General features: G+C 33.4%; 1 protein-coding gene across 2 annotated transcripts in view; it reads left to right on the top strand.

The window, feature by feature from the left end:
- Positions 1 to 18,738, top strand: part of LOC124354434 (H(+)/Cl(-) exchange transporter 7-like) — a 61,604-nt gene extending 42,866 nt beyond the window's left edge. Inside the window, exons 9-13 of one of the 2 annotated variants that reach the window (XM_046804881.1) lie at positions 1,452 to 1,472; positions 2,798 to 2,881; positions 5,263 to 5,343; positions 9,778 to 9,877; positions 15,780 to 18,738. In XM_046804881.1, coding sequence (XP_046660837.1) covers positions 1,452 to 1,472; positions 2,798 to 2,881; positions 5,263 to 5,343; positions 9,778 to 9,873 — 282 coding nt within the window. In that variant the 3' untranslated portion in view covers positions 9,874 to 9,877; positions 15,780 to 18,738. Of the gene's footprint in view, positions 1 to 1,362; positions 1,473 to 2,797; positions 2,882 to 5,262; positions 5,344 to 9,777; positions 9,878 to 15,779 lie in introns of those variants that run through there. The other variant, XR_006921682.1, reaches the window with a different exon arrangement.
- The last annotated feature ends 567 nt before the right edge of the window (positions 18,739 to 19,305 follow it).

Genomic DNA, 19,305 nt, shown 5'->3' with positions numbered 1-19,305 from the left:
TTCTCATCTCATATTTCTGAACCTACACCAATTAACCACCATCGTAAGGGACAACAACATATTTATTCACAACTGAATCACAACACCTGTTTTAATCTCTCCTAGTTTATTTAAATGCAGAAGCATAACATTTTGTTTCCTGCTATTCTTATAAAAATCACATATTGAAATTAAACTGCAAAGGAGTTATAATAAACTTATATATTTTATAAGAAAAATAATACATTCTCAAACATGAATACTAGTTGCTATTAATTGTGTAGTCTTGTGAAAGTGTTAAATCAAATGAGGAAAATTGTATGTGTAAGTATTTACAAATTAGTCTACTTATTACTCATAAAAACATATTTTATTACCAATATCTGGTGGTCATGGTGGCCAAAGATTCCAAGAAATTAGGGCATGAGTAAAGAACCCACGGAACAATTACAATTAATTTGATTTGTGGCTAGTCAACACCATCTTGTAGTCAACATATCAGTTTATTATCTTCAAGCAGAGCAACAAACTGACAGATGATTTTGAATAAAAAGCTATCTCTACATTTTTTTATAAGAAAATTGGGTCCACTACTCTTTGTCTCATCACAGAATACTCTGAAAATGTTTATGGTATCCCCTGATTAAGAAATCCTTGATTTTGAAGGGCCATGAGTAAAATATTAAAGTTATATTGGAAAATGTGTAACTATTATTACTATATAATATGTAATTACACACATACAAATGTTTTCAACGTTTTCTGGAGTGAAAGCGGAATGCGGTCTTCCTGAATGTTTACCGTCTTGAACCTAATTATGGCCCCTTTGAAATTCCAAGTACAACCTAAAAACAGTTGCACAGAATAGTACTTCAGAACCAAACACAATTTTGAGACGTTCTGCACACCCATCTTGAGATAAACTTATTTGAAAATCGTAGCCCGAAAATTCTCTCTCAATAACCCCATGACTTCATGAAATTGATCTTTCTGAACAGTCGAAACGAGTACACTGATAACCCAAGTTGCTGTGAGGTACTGATATACGCTCTGACAATCATAAGATTATTGCAGTATGCACTGCCTGCTGCTATTTCAAAACTTTCAGAGTGACTCATAATTATTCTTTTGATTTTAAATGAATGTTAGATGTATAAAAAAATAACCCGTTTTTAGTATAAGAATTTTTAAATTACACTCCCTATTTCATATCTACTCCCTCTAATCTTGCCGTAAACAGAATCCATTTCGAGGTGTGCTAGTAGGCTGTCTTATCTCTTTCAAAACAGAGCTTGTGACCACCAATTTTTGCCTTAAAGCTACCATGCAATAGAGATGTGCCAGGACACGTTTCACAATCCAGTAACTCAGTTTATGTTCTAGGTTCTGGACTCGACTGTACTTGGTCTGTCCGCATGTTAACAGTGTTACAAATTTGTAACTGAAGTGTAACAGTGTTGGTGTGTTGCAAGCTGCATGGAGGCTGGATTGACGTAAGCCATCACAACCCTTAGTTTGTCTTTGGTTAAGTTATGGTGTACCTGTTTTAACAATTAATTATAAAATTGTTTTACTGTAAACTGGCTTTACTTTGAGTATTTTAAATTAAGCGTTGAGGTTTTTCTAAAGTAAATTAAATTATTGTAATGAGCCAGTTTTTGAATGATGTACTAGTATAAGATGTGCTTAACTGTCATATTTCCAATAGTAAATACCAGGTGTTGCGAATATCTGAAATTTAAATTGAATATTAGTAGCAATATTATTCAAATGAAGTCATATTTATAGACAAAACTAACACTGAATACAAAATTAAACAAACAAGGAAATTATAAGAAACATTTTGTTTTTTTTTTTGTTGGTGACTAAAATTAATACTTTTTGTCCATTGCAGTAAATTTGTATAGAACAAGGATGCCTTTATTGTCTGGCAGTTTTATCAGGTAACCGGAGCACCTGATTGGATGTGTATGCTATTTTATTATCATGTTCTTGTAGTGGGTAGTTTGATTGAGTCGACTTATTGTAATAAACAGTGCACAGTTGTTTTGTCGTGAATCCTTGGAATATTTCAACATCTAAAAAATTGTAATAAATTGCAATTTATTAATCAGAATTAATATTTTTGTGATGTAATTGTAATCAGTTACTTGTAATCAGTGACATAGTTTGTAATTGGATAACCAACAATTGTGGTGCACTAGGTTAGTGGGGAACTGAATACCTATACTGATAGATATTATATTATGTAAATGGCGAGGTGATTTTTCTTTGTTTCTTATTTTTTGAGCTTTTAAATAAAAAAATAAATGCTGTTGGAGAAAGTGTGAACTGAACAGTTACTCATTCCGTACCCAAATAAAAATTTAGTGACCAATTTTAATCATGAGACTATGTTGTTATGACTGTAAAACTTTATTTCTTCCTCTCTGATCTGTAAATCACTTTGAAACTGTTATAATGTTTTCTTCCAACAGCTGATCTAGTAGTAGAATAAAGTTTGGTAAATACAGAGTTTCATTACTTGTAAGCCAATAATTCTATTTTGAAGTAAACAAAGGTTCAAAACAGTACAAAAGTGTTAACTAGTATACAAAAGCCGAAGTAATTCAAATTTTATTACAAACCCATACAATTACTGTTATTGTCATAAATATTAACAGTGAAGACATTTCAATTTTGTATAGTAATGATGCAACTTATATAGTTCTCTCTGGGAGTTTACTATTTATAAAAATTAATTTAATTTAAAAGGTTACTTTTTGTTTTCTAATAAGTCTGTGAGCACTTATGTTCATTATATGTTGTACTTTTCCAGAATGTACGAATAACAGAATCTGAGTATGATTTGATGTTGGACCTCAGGCCATATATGAACCCCTCACCGTACACTGTCAAATATGTGAGTGGTTTACACATGTTTTCCCTATTGCAGCCTAGAATTATTGAAATCATATAGATTACGATCCTTGAGGTTTAATATTATGAACAAAGTTTGAATGAAAAAGAATAATTTGGTTATAGGTATTTGGAGCATCCATGTTTGTAATTCAGAATTTACTTTTTTAATAAGTATTTTACATACAAAAGATGGATTCAGTTTTTAAAATAATTTACAATTTAAATACTTTGAGAAAAAAATGTTTTTGTGAAAAATGTTGAAATATCTTTTTGTTATATGTGCCAGAACTTCTTTCTTGCAGTAAAAATAAAAGAGTTCAGGAGGAAATTTGCTATTAAACACATTAAAACTAATCTTTAAACTTTTGTTTTGAATGATCTAATAAAATAAAATAAAACATAAAAGTGGGAAAACATTTTCAGCTGGCCATATGTGAAATACTATGTAATTGTTTTACTAAAAGAGCTTTTTCCATATGATCCATAAAATACTATGAAAGATTTGATTATTAAATGCTATGAAAGAAGAAAAATACTACAACAAAAGAACCATCTACCACTCCCATCGCACAATATCTAAAAATATTAGAATTGGATTTTTGTTTGGATTTGCTGTGTGGTCTAAAATTCCTTTAAACGCAATGTAATGGCAAACACTGTACAGTAATCTCATCTTAGTTCAGAGCAATGAGATTAAATTTTATATACCCAGACTAGAAGTAAATGTGCGTATTGTCAAAATAAAATATTAAAACTAAATCCTTTGTATAGTAGACCAACACCTCATAAAATAAGCTTAAAATATAAATAAAAATAAAGTCAGTAACTACAGTTAAATATTATTATCAACATTAAAAGAACAATTTGTTAATTGCAATATATTGATTATTGACTGTTATCTTGTATTTATTATTTTTGAACAATCTTTTCTTTTTCATAAGTAAATGTGATATATTGTGACACATCATCTCAAATATTATCCTAAACACATTGTCTCATTGTTTTAGTTTATTCTTATTTTTGTTACATTTTTTTAAGTCTAACTATGAAAATTAAAAAAATAATGTATACAATTAGCCCTAAGAAATAAATTATGTAAATAGAGCTTATTTTTTGCTATACCAGCTAATCCCATTGAACTTGGGAATTAGTAGTGAGATATTAGTATTAAATATAGCAACTAATACCAATAAATAAACAAGAAGTTACTTTTCTTTCTTCCGAACAAATAGTGTTTACTGAATAAAGTATGATAATTTTTGAAGATAAATTTGCTAAAGTGTCTGCTTTATTATTAAAGTCTGTCCTAATATGTAGATGGAATAAAATTTAGATTTCACATATAATTATAATTTCTTCACAATACATGTTCTGATTTAAAATGGACTTTAAGAACATATATGACTTTATAATGGGTTTATAATGACTTATAATTAAGAACATATAATGGATTTTAACAGATATCTCTATATCTGTGGAACTTGTATCACTTTAAGAAGTTTATCTGTTTGGTGTACCAACATTTTTACATGGTAACAAAGGATCAAGATAATTAACTTTTATTTTCACTACAATGTTCAGTGTAATGAGAACTTTAAAATTATGTATCACACAACCCATGATTACATTTAAAATTTCTCAAAAACCATCACCTCCTCCCAAATTTGGCCATTTTGGGGCATTTTTACTACTTAATTACTTTTATTGAGTTCCTTAGAGTGAAATTAGAGGCCATGAAGAGACAGTGTTGTAGTTACGTCATGGTATGATGACTATACATACCGTACAGGTGGACACATGGTCTGCCTTACTCTGTATGTGATTAGTGGTTATATTAAAAAAGAGTAAGTAAAGCATTTTATGTCACCTGTGTGATGATTTATTATTATAAATTAAAGAACTTATAATTAATAAAATGTCACAGAAGGCGTATAATAATATAGCATATAAATAACGAAGACAATCATTTGAACTATTATAAGAAAGTACTTATCACCACTTAGTGTACTTGGTAGGATTTTTTTTATACCTACATATTTTATATGTCTTTTGACATACATCTGGAATATTTGTATCAGTAAAAACAAAGTGAAATCTATTATTAACTGTATTAATTCATAATATCTTTTGTGGAATTTATAAGCAAAATTCATTTTCAGCAAAGTTTCCAGTATTAAAAATGGTTTGAAATTACATGTTACATCACATTTACATAACCTGAAATTAGTGGTCACAAAAAAACCAAGATGGTGGCAGAAAATGTTAAATATATCAAAATAAAGTATCTACTTCTTAACAATGATTAATGGTGATTTGATGTCACTAGTTTTAGAAATGTAGAGAAAGTAATGTGATGTAATTGATTGAATGCCTTGCTTTCAGAATGCCTCTTTACCAAGAATTTTCCGGTTGTTTCGTGGCCTCGGCTTGAGGCATATAATTGTTGTCAACGATATCAATGAGGTGAGTTCTTTCTCCAGAGGTTTTATCATGACAGAAACAGTTTTAAGGCTTTTTCTATATATGTTTCACTCATACAGTGGCATAACTAGGACTGGGAGGGTATGAATATGATTGGAAAACATACCATTCGGGGTCTGGAATAAGCCTTAAGTTTGAGTAAATTAGATTCGCTTTGTTCAAGTTTAAACATTTTACTACTGTATTTTAAGCAAGGCTGGTATACAAGTAATTTTATTTTTAGGGTAGTGTGGTAGGGGGTTCTATTACTCTTCTTTCCTCCTCCCTCATTCCACTGCTCATATGTGTGTTTAACCTTCCAAAATTGGAAATCTCCTGAAAGTGTCTAGTAGGTGTGAAGTCCTGAGATAAATAAATTTCAGACAATTCTACTGTTATAGTTTTGCACCTCAATTCCTCAAAAACTGTACATCTGAACAGTAAAAATAAAGGAGTGAATTACATTTATAGTAAAAACCGTTTTCTATAACCAAAAAAATTCTGACATCTTAAACTTTACAGAAACTGATAACTATCTATACTAAAAAGTATGTTTGACAAGTAAGCACCACCTTCGTATTAAAATAAAACAAGTTTACATTTCATAACAATATTATTCTTACATGCAAGCCTATGACCTTTTACTACATAATTTCCAAAAGTGTTAAGGCACTTATTGTATTTTATAACTGCATTTGAAGCCCATTCTCATTCAAGCTTGTCACCCAATGTGACAGCTAAAGCAACATGGTAATTTTTATCAGCATACCAAGGGCAATTTTGTTCACCAATCAGCATTTTGTTTTGAATTCCACGGCACAGCTTTATTAAGGTTTCACAAAAAGTTTCTGAATTTATTTACTCACCATCAGGTAAAAAATGGACAGTTAACTACCCTTTCTTGTATATAAAACATAGTACACATTATTTTCTGAGCTGAAATTGTTTGAACTTTACTTTTTGGATAATGTGAAATTTTGCTATTCCCTGGATTGATGCTTCGATTTCGGTATTAACATAGGCAACCCATGTTCATCAACCACTTAATGATGTGTAGGCACATCATTACGATAGGATCAAATTACGATATTCACAACACATCCTGAAACCAACGTGAGGCACTAACACTTTAACCCATTGTGGATCACTGACGGACTGGGCTCGTCACGCAGCGGCCGGGACTAATGGACAGTGACGAGCTCAGGTCGCAAAAGCGGTCTGCTTTTAAGTTTCCCTCCAAATAGTTCTATTAATGTCTGATAGATCGGGCGATCGTCTTCACTTGTTAACTAAGAGTGTTTAACAACGGTCTACGTTTAGAGTTTTCAAAAGTTTTATAAATATCCTACAGATCGCAGTTGTATGTCGAAGTTGAAAAACCATTCATATGAGTTTACTCTCTGCTTTTTAGCACTTCTGATTGGGTGTTTTCCTCAGTTGTTATTATAATACTTTTGAGGTTAGTGACACAGAACTAATCGACGCAGACGTACATGTTGGCGGGTTTAGTTAGTTGGGGGACAATGGCCCGGATGTTGTAATCACTTCGTCCGAGCCACTTTATTTAGACTATTGTCCCGAGTTAGCGAAACTAGACTTCACCAGAAGTCTCCTCAACCGCAACAGGAGGTCTCGGAAGTGCGCCCCTCCCAAACTCGGAGCAAAGCATAAAAAAAACAACAACATGCCACTAGTGGGAAGAGAGACTAAGAGAGACAAAATTTCCAGTACATAATATAATTAATCCGATGGCAAACATTCTCACACAAAATACAATAAAATAAATCCCCTTGCAAACGAAGTAAATTAAATATTTTAACTGCAGCACCACGGTGCACCAAGTAACTTACAAACTAAATTAAAAAAATAAATAGAATTCCAATATTGACAATTACATAATAAATAGAAATGTGACATATAAATAACATAGTTTCAGGTACGGCATGTAATAAATATAACATTTTAAACTGGTAATTATTATGAACCGAGGGGAGGGAAAAGGTTGTCAAATTTCTAGGCCCACTATTTTTAAAAAGTAATTTTATTTCAAGTTTGTAGCCAATATTAAAAAAAATATATTTAAAGCCGATTTTCGAAGGAGGCGGGGGCTTAGTTGCCTCCACGAATCCGAATTAAAGATGAAATCCTCTCCTACAGATCATGTCCCCTTGTTCAAGATGAATTGAAGCACAGAGACAGTCCAGTTGGAGGACGGCATTCACGGGGACCCTATTGAATCCCAACATAACTAGCAGATATTCAGGAAAGTTTCACTATAACCCGAGAAATAATAAAGACTTAATTATGTTTGGCACAAAGTATATATAAAATATTAAAATTTAACAATTAAAAATAACAATCTGTAGCTAACAGTACCTTTTAAGTATCGAAAAACTGTTTTCCCGAAAATAACTCAAGACACCAAGTATTATAAGATACACTACTTGGTGGCAATTTTAAATATTACATACAAAACAAATTTTCAAATATTTTAACATTTACTTATAGGCTAGAACAGCCATACTAAATTATTCAGCTTGGTAACATTTACTTGTAAAAATAATTCACTGTATTTTATTCATTCTGTAATATTAATTGTAATGTATATTATGTAATTTACAAATAATAACAGTACATTATTTCCCAAATAAATAATTAAATTATAATCCAAAACTAAGCAGTTCACGCTACTATAAAGCAATTAATTAATTAAACAATAAAATAGAAATCATGAATGTTGCCACCCAATTTTTGCACGCAACACAAAACACGAGGAAACAAAATTTGCAAAGTCTGTACTGTCTCGCTTACACTACATAAAGGCAAAATGATTACTAAATAAATAATTTCCGTTCGCCGAACGGATCAATAGAAAGCACTAGGGCAAAATATAATAATTTAACTGGCATAGTTAATAAATTAACAATTTAGAAAGTTACGAAATGACAGGATAGAACACTTTGCGACAAGAAAACGTACACAAGGAACACAAATAACAAAATAATAAATAAACTACTTTTAACTGATCAACGAAAATATATGTCTGCGTGGGAGAGAAAACCCACCAACTAAGTTAAGAGAGAGAATTAGAAAATACAATTACCTGCCGAAAGTCGGAGAACTAACCAGCCATGGGCATCAGGACGACCAGTTGACATTAAGCGATTCACGTCGCCTCTGCCGAACGTGTCCGACCGCTCCGACTAGTAGCAGCTGCTGGTAATCAGCTGGTCGGTAATCAGTCAAGGTCAACCACCTGACCTCGACCAATCAGTCCATCCAGGCAGAAAATAATCAATACGGTAACGGAATCACCCCCCCACAGACTGACAAAAGTGGCCGAGGTGGGAAAAAAAAATTGACAAAATTATCCAAACTGAGCCCCGACTCACTATGATTCAGACATCATCGCTGCCACCCCGGAACCTTGCTCTCGTGTTATCGTTCCTACATCACGGATACCCCAGCAGGCCCATGTTCCATCTGAACGAATACCTTCACAGCTGAATTTTCTAGTATACAATAGCGAGCGATACGATGTGGCACACCATTGCTGTTCGTGTGGCCGCTGACCGTAAATTAATTCTTGCCCGCTGGTGCCCGCGCGCCAAAACAATGCGATCCACAATGGGTTAACTGAACCGGAGGAAATGCCACAACCAATTCAAAACCTGAGCAGCATCATATGGCAACTACACATATATAAACCGATATAGCTCATATGGCACCACCAATGTGAGGCAATTAACTACACAATAAAATGAGATCTACGTCAATTTTCATGCATTATTTTATCTTTTTGGTACCCAGTATGAATACATCCCATTATTTGACCTTTTGATTAATTTACTAAAGGGTTAAATTACCAAAAGATGTGCTCATGCTGGGTATTGAAAATGTTAACTGGCATGCACAAACATAACTAATTACAGTTATGTGTCCTGTAGCAGAGAATTATAGGAACAGTTTTACAGAGTTTCTATTATGAATTGTAGAGTGAAATGGGTTTTTTCTCGTGTTACATTCAGCTATAATTTTCTCCTGATTCACTATGGATTGTCACCTTTTTTTACATTGGTAGCTCAATCTTAGTAAACCTATTTTATATTGTTGGTAGATGTAATGTTTGTAGTTTATAGGTGATGATTAGAGAAAAAACTGTTGTGCGTCAAGCGGTTGTTTATTATTGAGTGAAAAAACTTGTAGGTCAATTTGTAACAGAAACTTGTATGAGTGAAGAAAGTGACTGTTGTGATGAAAATAATTTGATAGGTAAAGACTGTGTCGGCTAGCAGTGGCATAGAGACATGTGATGGATGTGCCATGAGTGTGACATTGTACTGTATATCTCGAATGCTTCCAAGACTTTTGCACCACTAAAAGCACCACATGAAAATTGTTAATTTAGATATTCCGTACATATGTTGTCTTGTACAGGTAGTGGGAATGGTGACGCGCAAAGACTTAGCGCGATACCGAACGTGGCGCCATGCAGGTACCATGGGACTGAAAGAGCTGAGAGTAAGAGTATGACAAGGTGAGTGTTACGTATCTCCATGAAATCTATATTTTTACTGTTTTACCCCAATAAACATATTTTAAAAGCGTCATGGTAATAAAGAATTTATCACATTTTTTACTTTGTTATGAGTATTCTCACTTACGACCTAATTTCTTTAGTACTTGGTTTTTTCAAATGCCAAATTCTTTAGCCTTGGAACTGTAGTGAATTCTTTCCTTTTTTTTAAAGAGAGCTGTTGTTCAGTTGTTATACTGACCAGTGGGTTGTTAAGGTCTAGGAATGAGTTGCATTTGATGTACATCAGTGTTGTGGTTCAAAGATTGTGTTGCTATTGTTACTAACCACTAAAAATTGTTAATGTGAAATTAAACTAATTAAAGCAACTTCCTGAATTTTCTGTTGAATTTACAGATTGCTTTAAAAATTTTGAATGGCCACCATTTTGTAAAAAATAAAGCTTTTAACACATTCACTGCGGTTGACAAAATTACTGGCGACAGAAAATGCGGGAATTTTTGTTGTTTTTTACTTACCCAAAATGGAGTCGGGATAGCCGAAAGGGTTGTCCAAGGTATCCTGGGTGACGTCTTGTCCGTGCCGAGTCTGCTCGTAATCCGCACCGGGTGCCGGTCCCCGTGTTGTATGTGCTCGCAGCGCACTAGGTTTCGGCACAAACACTCACGAATTACACGTATATAGTACATGAATGACACGTAGATAGTACGTACATCATTACACGTATATATTACATAATAGATTAAAAAATATACAATATCAAAAACAGTTAACACTCCCCCTCCCTGAGTAAAATTAGAAAAAAACTATATACATCCCCACCCACCACCTAAGACTACAAACTACTTATTTGTCCTCGTGATACTTATCAAAGCAACTGAGTTCACGCAGACCTGGTTCGTCAGGGCACACTGCACAATACTACACTGTTTCCTTACGCTTGCCTTCTTGGTAGCAAACGCAGCACCTCCGGGTAACTGACTTGCTGTTTCCTTTGCACTTCGTTAGTTTGGAGAGACGATGCATGCTGTTGCACGTCGGTGTGATGAGCAGTGGGGCTTCCTTTGGAGGGAGCAGGTCTTCAAGAACACAAACTCGGAAGTCATACAGGGACAGTCTATCTGAGTTGTACATGTTGTACAGGTAAAAATAATTTACTACAACAACTTGGAGAAAGTGCACAAGAATTTTCTTGTGCCATCGCAGGGTCTTGCGCTCACAGGGGTAATAAGATACCATTTGGTCCAAGCGGTCAGTCCCCTTCATGTGAGAGTTGTAGTACATGATTGGTTTTGGCAGCGTTCGTTTTTGGTTTCTCCTGTTGGTGGTTTGGACCATCTTGTTGTCATATTGTGTGGAGATGTAGGTCACCGTCCGCTTATCCCTCCATTTTCCAATCATGACACTTTGGGCATAGTTCGCTATTGTTTCACGTTCGCCCAATGCCTTTGCCTTCACTGCTGGAGGTGTATGGAGTCTGTCGATGCGTAGGGTGCCGGTAGTTTAGGTTGAGTGACGTAGAAGTTTGGATGATAAGACAGAACTATTAAAAATTATCCATGAACAGGGAATGGCCTTTCCCCAGGAAGTCACTCATCAGCTTCATGACAACTTTGATGTTATGAGCTTTGCCTAAGAATGTTCTTAGTTCGGCCATCACTAAGTCCTTCCATTTGGTTATGAGAGACGCGGGAGTAGTGGTGGGGCCACAAAATAGTTCCAGGGCATACAGGTTGGTTTGTCTAATGATATTCTCTAAAAACACGGTGTCAAGAAGGAGATTGAACCAGTCTATTGGTTTATTGTCACCTGGAATGGGAACGAGCAAGCCAGGTTGACCAGTGAACGGCAGGTCATGTAAACCAGCCATGTCGCTGGCCGTGCCAGCCCACTGGGGGTGGGGGACGCCACCTTCACCGTCCCTAGAACTGTTCGAACTCGACTCATTGTCTTCATCAGATGAAAAATTATCGTCAATAACATTATCGTCTTCCTCCATTATGAGTACATACACTTACACAGTCAACAGACACTATAAACTCACACAATATCGCAAAGCACACACAACAAACGAAAATGGCGAACCGGCGACGAATCGCACCAACTGACTCACTGAAACAGGCACACCTCACTATGAGTGTTACAGCCTTCCCAGGCAACTGCTCAGCTCACACTGAGGCAATATGAAAGCAGCTGCCGTATGCCGAGTTTGCCCGTCCACCGACCGGCGCGCCATTTTCGCATGACGAGCATGCTTGTCACCCGCAGTGAATGTGTTAAAGTGCAGTTTGCAGCATACTTCTTTGCTTGACTAGTCCTTTAAAATGATGTGCATATCAGCCTATGTTTACATTACAAATTTTCTACTGACTAGTTGTGGAATGTTCCCATAGAAGAATAGCATGACACAGTACAACTTATAGTAGGAATTTGTGTACAGTAATCATGTGTGAAGTTTTATAGCTTCATCTGATATGGTTACAATAAGCCATTCTTGAACTTGCACATAAGATCAGTATTGAAACTTTTGAGCCCCACCATTTTGCATGGGATTAACCTTTTGAGGTCTAATTTTTAGCATGATATTGTACTAATTAATTAAGAGCTTTATAATGGTATACATATCAACCTATGTTTACATTTAAGGTTTTCCACCAACTCTTTATAGGCCATCCCCCTGAGGTATATAACTTTATTCCCTATGTTACTGTACAAAGTTTTATGTATATACGTTTACGAGAACAGAATATATTAGACCGTTTCAAGACTTTTCAGTACACTTGTATATATTAAATAATGGGCTTCCAGAATACATCTAATTTACGTGGTGAATATGTAGGGTGAGTTTATGATATACAATTTCAATGTATTTTTTGCAGTTTCTTTGTTTCTGCAATCTGATTTTTATAGACAGGTGTTTTTGACAACTGGTAAGAAGACAAAATCATCAGTGACCAGCTGTGTTGGACATTTAATTTTTGGAGGCAACTACAAAATATGTCTGAGCTGGCAAAGAAGTGACATGCAATAACTTGATAATATAGGTCCTCTAGAGACTCAAAACAAATTTTCAGCACAGAGTTTAATTTCACAAACTGCAGATTTTGAGATTCCAAGATCTTCTTCAATTTCCTGTATGGTCTATTGATGGTTTTTATTGATTAATAATGTTTACAAAATTTCTGGCAGATTGCAGCCTGACAGGTTTCAGGACTCTTCTATCAATGCAGCCATATTTGAAAGACCTAAACCACTATTTTTTTATGAGTATCAATAATAAAATTGACGCTAAAAGCTTTTTGTATCACAGAGATTACAGTATCTCAGAGTGGCCAATTTTTTATAAAACCTAATGCTAACTCTTTGCTCAAGACATTCATAGTGAAATTCAGCACAAGCACTTGTAATAACATACAAAAGCAGAGCGTTGTAACTCACTGACTGGCCAAACTGCTGCAAAATATATTGTATATCAGCTGCAATTCATTTTTAGCATAATTAGGTTAGTTTTTCATTTGTTTAGGGGTATTTCAACTGAATTATATACAGTACCTTGTAGGTTTCAAATTAGATAATTAGTTTTACTGTGACATACCATTTAATTTTGTTTGAAAAGTTTATTCATTCAATGTTAACTAAATTTTCCTGAATTCCAGAAAGCTTATTCAAATAAATTATAGAAATCACCTTGGAGCTATGTTTGCATACATATTAACAAAGTTTACAATTTATTAATTTATAGGATTACTTTTGTCAATTACAATTTTCTTATTTCTGCAGGTTAAGGGCCGGTAACTTTGCATGTGTAAAAGAAGACTTTTCACTCACAACAGTAAATGTAACTTTTAAAGTATTATTGTAAATACATATATAAATAAATGTTCAAAACTACTTGTATAATTCATAATTTATATTTATCATCAATAAAACAATGAATTATATTAAAGATTGTTTTAAATATCTGTCTTATAATTTAGTAAAAATATTAACTATTTGTGCAATGATCCGCCATAAATATGGTCTACCAGGACAATTTGTATCAGATAGGGAGAGACAATGAACTTGGGTGACAAATAGCCACAGTTTATTCAATCAAAATCACACAAAATACTTGTAAATATGGCACAATCCTCTGCCTTAAAATCTAACAATTTAAGTAATAAATTGATTTATTTTGTTGTAGAACAGTCTAGTCTATGTGAATGTTCATTGCATAGTACTTTTCAAATTAATTTTAAGAAAACTGGAAAGATGTAAATTATTACACAGAAATGGTTTTGTTTTTGGGTAAGCAATGACATGATGGACTGCAGACCTATTGGTGTGTACAAATTTGAACACAACAAAAAACATTTATTTCACTCTTCATTGCATATCTGGTTTTTGTGCTTTTGAACAATGGACAAAGGTATAGAACGAGATTAGATTTAATTTTACATTCCAGCTGCAAGTGAGTTAATAGTTTATTTGAAAATATTAGATCACAAAGTAGATTTCTAAAATTTAAATCTATTTTATATGACCTCTTGATACTTAAAACTGACATTTAAAAAACAATAGAATGTAACATAGTCTAATGAAGAAGTTGAATTGAATGCACACTTTTACATAGTTAGCTCAAGAAAAACGTTTTCAAATTGTTACAGTAAATCTGACAAAACTTTGGATGTTTGTGTGGAGTATATTCGAAAATGTGTAGTAAAAAAGTGTAAAATTAAAAATCTCAATGGTACGTTCTTGAATCTGGTAGTGTCTGTTTTATCAGGGTGTTTTTACCAACAACCAAAAGCATTAAACTGTTGTTGTGTTTGCCAGGACCATGCAACCAACCAATTCTCACCGCCAAAGTACTGAAAGGGGCAGAGCGTTGCATGGTGAGGAAGTAGAACCTGTAATCTGTCCTGAGCACCAAAAAAATGGCTCATTAGATATCCGCTTAGTCCCTTCAGTCATGAGGCTTAATTTAAAAATCCCGCTTATTTTTTTCTCCACAGCTTATCCTTCATTATTTTTTCCAACTGTCTTTAATTCAGTGATGTAAATAATTCTAAATAGAGTAGATTTTGATTTTTGCAACATGTTACATCCATTTTCATGGCTTTCCAAAACACAATAGAGTAAGTAAGTATGAGATTAACATCGTTCGACTGATAAGCTGAGAGGAGAGGAGTTTTTGTGTTACAGATTAATGTAGAAATGTAAAATCCGCAGATCAAAGACTTAATGATAATCAGTCTTCTTTTCATATTTAAAAAATAATAATATTAATATCAGTATTATTATCAAAATATTATACAATGATAAATATAACTTTACCAAAGATAAACTACTTATAATTTCATTAGAGTTTGCAAAAATATGTTCTTAAATAATAGTTTAGAAAGAGCTAAATTTATTTTTTCAATATTAGTAGTAGTTTAACGTAATTTAATGTAAACGAATAATTAGATTCCATGTAATAACTGTTGGAAAATACCAAAGATGGAGTTTGTTTTTTGAGTTAATTCAGATTATTGAAGATACTTGACTTGTGTTTTTCCTAGGGAGTATTTGATAGGTATCATTGAAATTAGTAGAACTGACTCAATCGTGCTAATTCGTAATGCTTTTCCCAACACTAAAATAAAACATTCGCTCTTGATGATTGCACAAATTTAATGGGACTATATTTTTAATTTTGGAAGTAATGGCAAAAACTAGAATTGTCAAGAACAAAAAGAAAAAAATCTCAAATTGAAATGATTGGTTGATTTAATTTGTAAAGTACTATTTATATGAATTTCACTATGGAATCAGTCACAAGATAATAAATTGAAAATTGCCGTAATGAGTGAAACGGGAGTCAAGAGAAGAAGTCCTAATAACAAAGCTGATCGAATGTGTACATAATTTCTTTTTTCAGGGCTGAAAATCGGAGCTCCGCCTGACAACTGTCTGTCGTTTCAAGTACGGCGGAAGGCATCGTTTACCGCAGACAGTCAGCTGTCGGACGAGATGTGAGCTTCGAGATGTATCACAGGGAACATCGGCGGCACAAGCAATGCGTAGTAGTGGATCACTGCCTCAGTACAAACTGTTAACAGTCACGTCTTTCTTTGGCTTAGTGAGACGGTTTGTCCTCCTTGAACCGATTCTGCATACGTTCCAACTTAATCCAGTTTAGGCCTAATGTTTTTTTGAGTGCAGCATTATATTTTATACAGTTCTTTTATTTGTTGTTGCCAAGTTTGGTCTAATCAAATAGGATCTATGTGGTATACTACATAAGAATAATGATTTTGTACTACAGATTTAGCCTCGTTAACAAAAATTTGTTAACACATATACATTATACATCATGACTAAAAAGAACTTTTTCAACAAAGCATTTAAAAAAGTAAACTTGTAGAATATGTTTGGGACCTACTTTATAGTGTACCGTATTCAAAAGTTTGAGGAGATATCTCTTAAAGGGAGTGGTAGCTCCTGACTCGATATTTTCATGATTTCCTTCCCCTACCTTTTTGATACATTATTGGGAAGCTAAAAAATTCAAACATCAAAAGCATTCCACAAAGAGATATGAAAGCATTGTTTTATATAGGTAAGGTTTGAGATCTAAAAATGTATAATAAGGGGTTTGTCTTTTATTTTAATTTAAAAAACTTGCTACACCAAGCATTTCTCATTCATAGTTTGACTTTTTAATGTTCAAATGAGACTTGTAAATATATTTGATTTATGAAATTGATATTTTAATGTTTAAAACGAGCATAATTTTTAATGTGAACCATACAGTAATAAGTCCCATTTAGTGCCAGTGCTTGCTTTTGTTACCATTTTAATTTAATAAGGGTATTGAGGAGAGATTTTAATTTATTTTAATTTTTATTTGGGAACCACTTCCCTCCTCCCTTTAGGAATATCTCTTCAAATTGCCATAAAGTAAATGCATTGACCCAGACTTGTTTGAAGTTTCCTTTTTAAATATAGAATTGTATAAAAATATTAGTAGAAGGTGATCTGGATCACTGTGTAACAAAAATCTATATAGAAAAATAGTGTTGAACTTGTCTTGAAATACATTTTGGTAAACTAATTTGAGTTTCAAACAAACACTTGCAAACTGCTAGAAAAGCAAACTGTTTGAAATTGATGTCAGTTGTTGATAATTGAATGTTAACATTCAAATTAAATTAATACTTTCCATTACAATGTAACTGTTCGTATGTGACATCAATACATTATGAACAGGCTGTACTGATGATTGCCCCATAGAGCAATGGTAAACATTAAGTTACTTAACTTCCCTTACTTTGCACATAGAATTAGACATGTTAGAATTGGGCCTTTGTAATATGTTTGGGCCTTCTACATTCTTTCTTTCTACACTTTCTACATTTTCAATAATTTTGGTTGTTTAAAAATGTTAATTATAAAATTTAAATTCTGAATTGATTATGTAAAATTTTATGTAAAAAAATTCATAAGGATGTGAAATGTTTTTACAAACCACATTGTTTTTGTGAGTAGAAAATCATGAGTACAGCTGATTTATATAACAATAATTTTAAATACAATTATTGAAATCAAAACATTTGTAGGCTAAACCAAACTTGTCTATATTGCAGCATTTAGATTGTTTTTGCACGAATAATTATAATAAATGTGTCAATTTAACATCACATATGAGGTAATTTTGAGAAGTAAGCAGCATTTTGGTATAAATAAGTAGAACAGTCACACAAGCACATATGGACATTTAGATCACAAAGTAGATTTTTTAATGTAAATCTATTTTATATGACTACTTAATACTTAAAACTGACATTTAACAAATAATAGAATGTAACATAGTCTAATGAAAAAGTTGGAATTGAATGCACACTTTTATGTTGTTAGCTCAAGAAAAACGTAGAAGTAACAGTGGCTATAACAGATATTTTTTGGAACTATCTTGCTGTGTGTGCTGTAGCTGTAAACAGCAACAAACAGCAAAGAAAAAAAAGGTTACGGAATTGTGACAATGAAATAGTTAAAGGTTTCACTGGAATTGTCGTGAAAATGCCACAGTTGCAACGAGCACCTGCCTGTCACGACAGCAACCATTGCTAAGTATTCTGTGCTGGTGCTGATACTGGAACGATAAGATAACTTTGGCACTATACATTATTATTATTATTCGGTGCATCTTTTAACCACATTGCAATTAAATAAATCCAATATGCTCGATGCAACCAGACATAAAGAATGAATATGGCATCTCATTGCAATGAAATTGTTAGCTGGAACCGCTTCACGGTGCTTGTAAACTCTTTGCAACGGTTCCATGTATGGAACAGTTTGGCACACCTCTACAGATATGGGGTGTTATGGCAGCAATGTTCCCATCACCCTCCTTCTATTTCTCGTCCCTCTCAAGTCATAGTAGATATGGTGATATTAAATATTAGTTCCTGTATATAGATTTTTTTAGATCAACACATAATCCAACCACTTTTATTCCTTCTCGGAATTTTTAATAACAATTTATCTAATCCATAAAATTCTTCCAATCTGTTCATTTTGTAATAGTAGAGGCAGAATCAAGCCTATGACTTACAAAATTGGGTTAATGTCATGCCTTTTTGGTCCGCTCTTGAACGTCCATGGTGTTTCCCCAGATGTATAGTTGGAGGTATTTAGCTATGCTTACGGAACCCAAATACTACTACCCTTTCAACAAATAAACGCTATCTGTGTGGCGGGTTGTGTTTACATGATAGCCGCTGAGATGAAGGCGCAATAATCTTTTTAACGTCAGTTTAAACTCATGATTTCGATTTGCCGAATAGTATCGATAAATAAGTTATTTTGAAAAGCACGTAAACGAGACTATAAAATTTAAAAAAATAAGTACTTTATATGTCCTGTTATTGCTATTATTTGAATTTCTCTAATTACTTAATTTTCAGTGAATTCAATATTTAGTTAATTAAAATACTGGAATAAATATAATTTTACAATAACAAATGTAACCGTCAATGATTGTTTTTCATCGGAGTTCTTTAATCCCTCAAATGGTCCTCCTCTTCTGGGTGACTGTCACTGCTGTCTGTATCCGAACCATCTCCAACTGATATAATATTGGATTCTATAATATTGCCAATCTGGGATTATGTGGCTGCAAAGTTCTTTTAGATTTTCTCCACGTGTGTGCACTTTACTGACCTCTCTTCTGCATCCATACTTGATATCTTGTCTTCTCAGAGAGCTTTAGCTTGAGACATAGATACAGTGTATTCCTTTTAGCTACATAAACTTTGACTCAATGGGTTGAGGTCTAGGTGGTAGGGTGAAGTTGTAAGATGTCATGACCCTCCAGCTGAACAGTTTTTTTCCAAGGCTTGTCTTGGCTTATATAACTGCACAAGTTTGTTCAGTTCAGGTATAAATATATCGTCACTGAA

The sequence above is a fragment of the Homalodisca vitripennis genome, chromosome 2 (assembly GCF_021130785.1).
Source record: "Homalodisca vitripennis isolate AUS2020 chromosome 2, UT_GWSS_2.1, whole genome shotgun sequence".
Classification (NCBI taxonomy): Eukaryota; Metazoa; Arthropoda; class Insecta; order Hemiptera; family Cicadellidae; genus Homalodisca; species Homalodisca vitripennis.
Note: the sequence above shows the minus strand (reverse complement) of the source record. Positions and strands in the feature narration are given on the sequence as shown.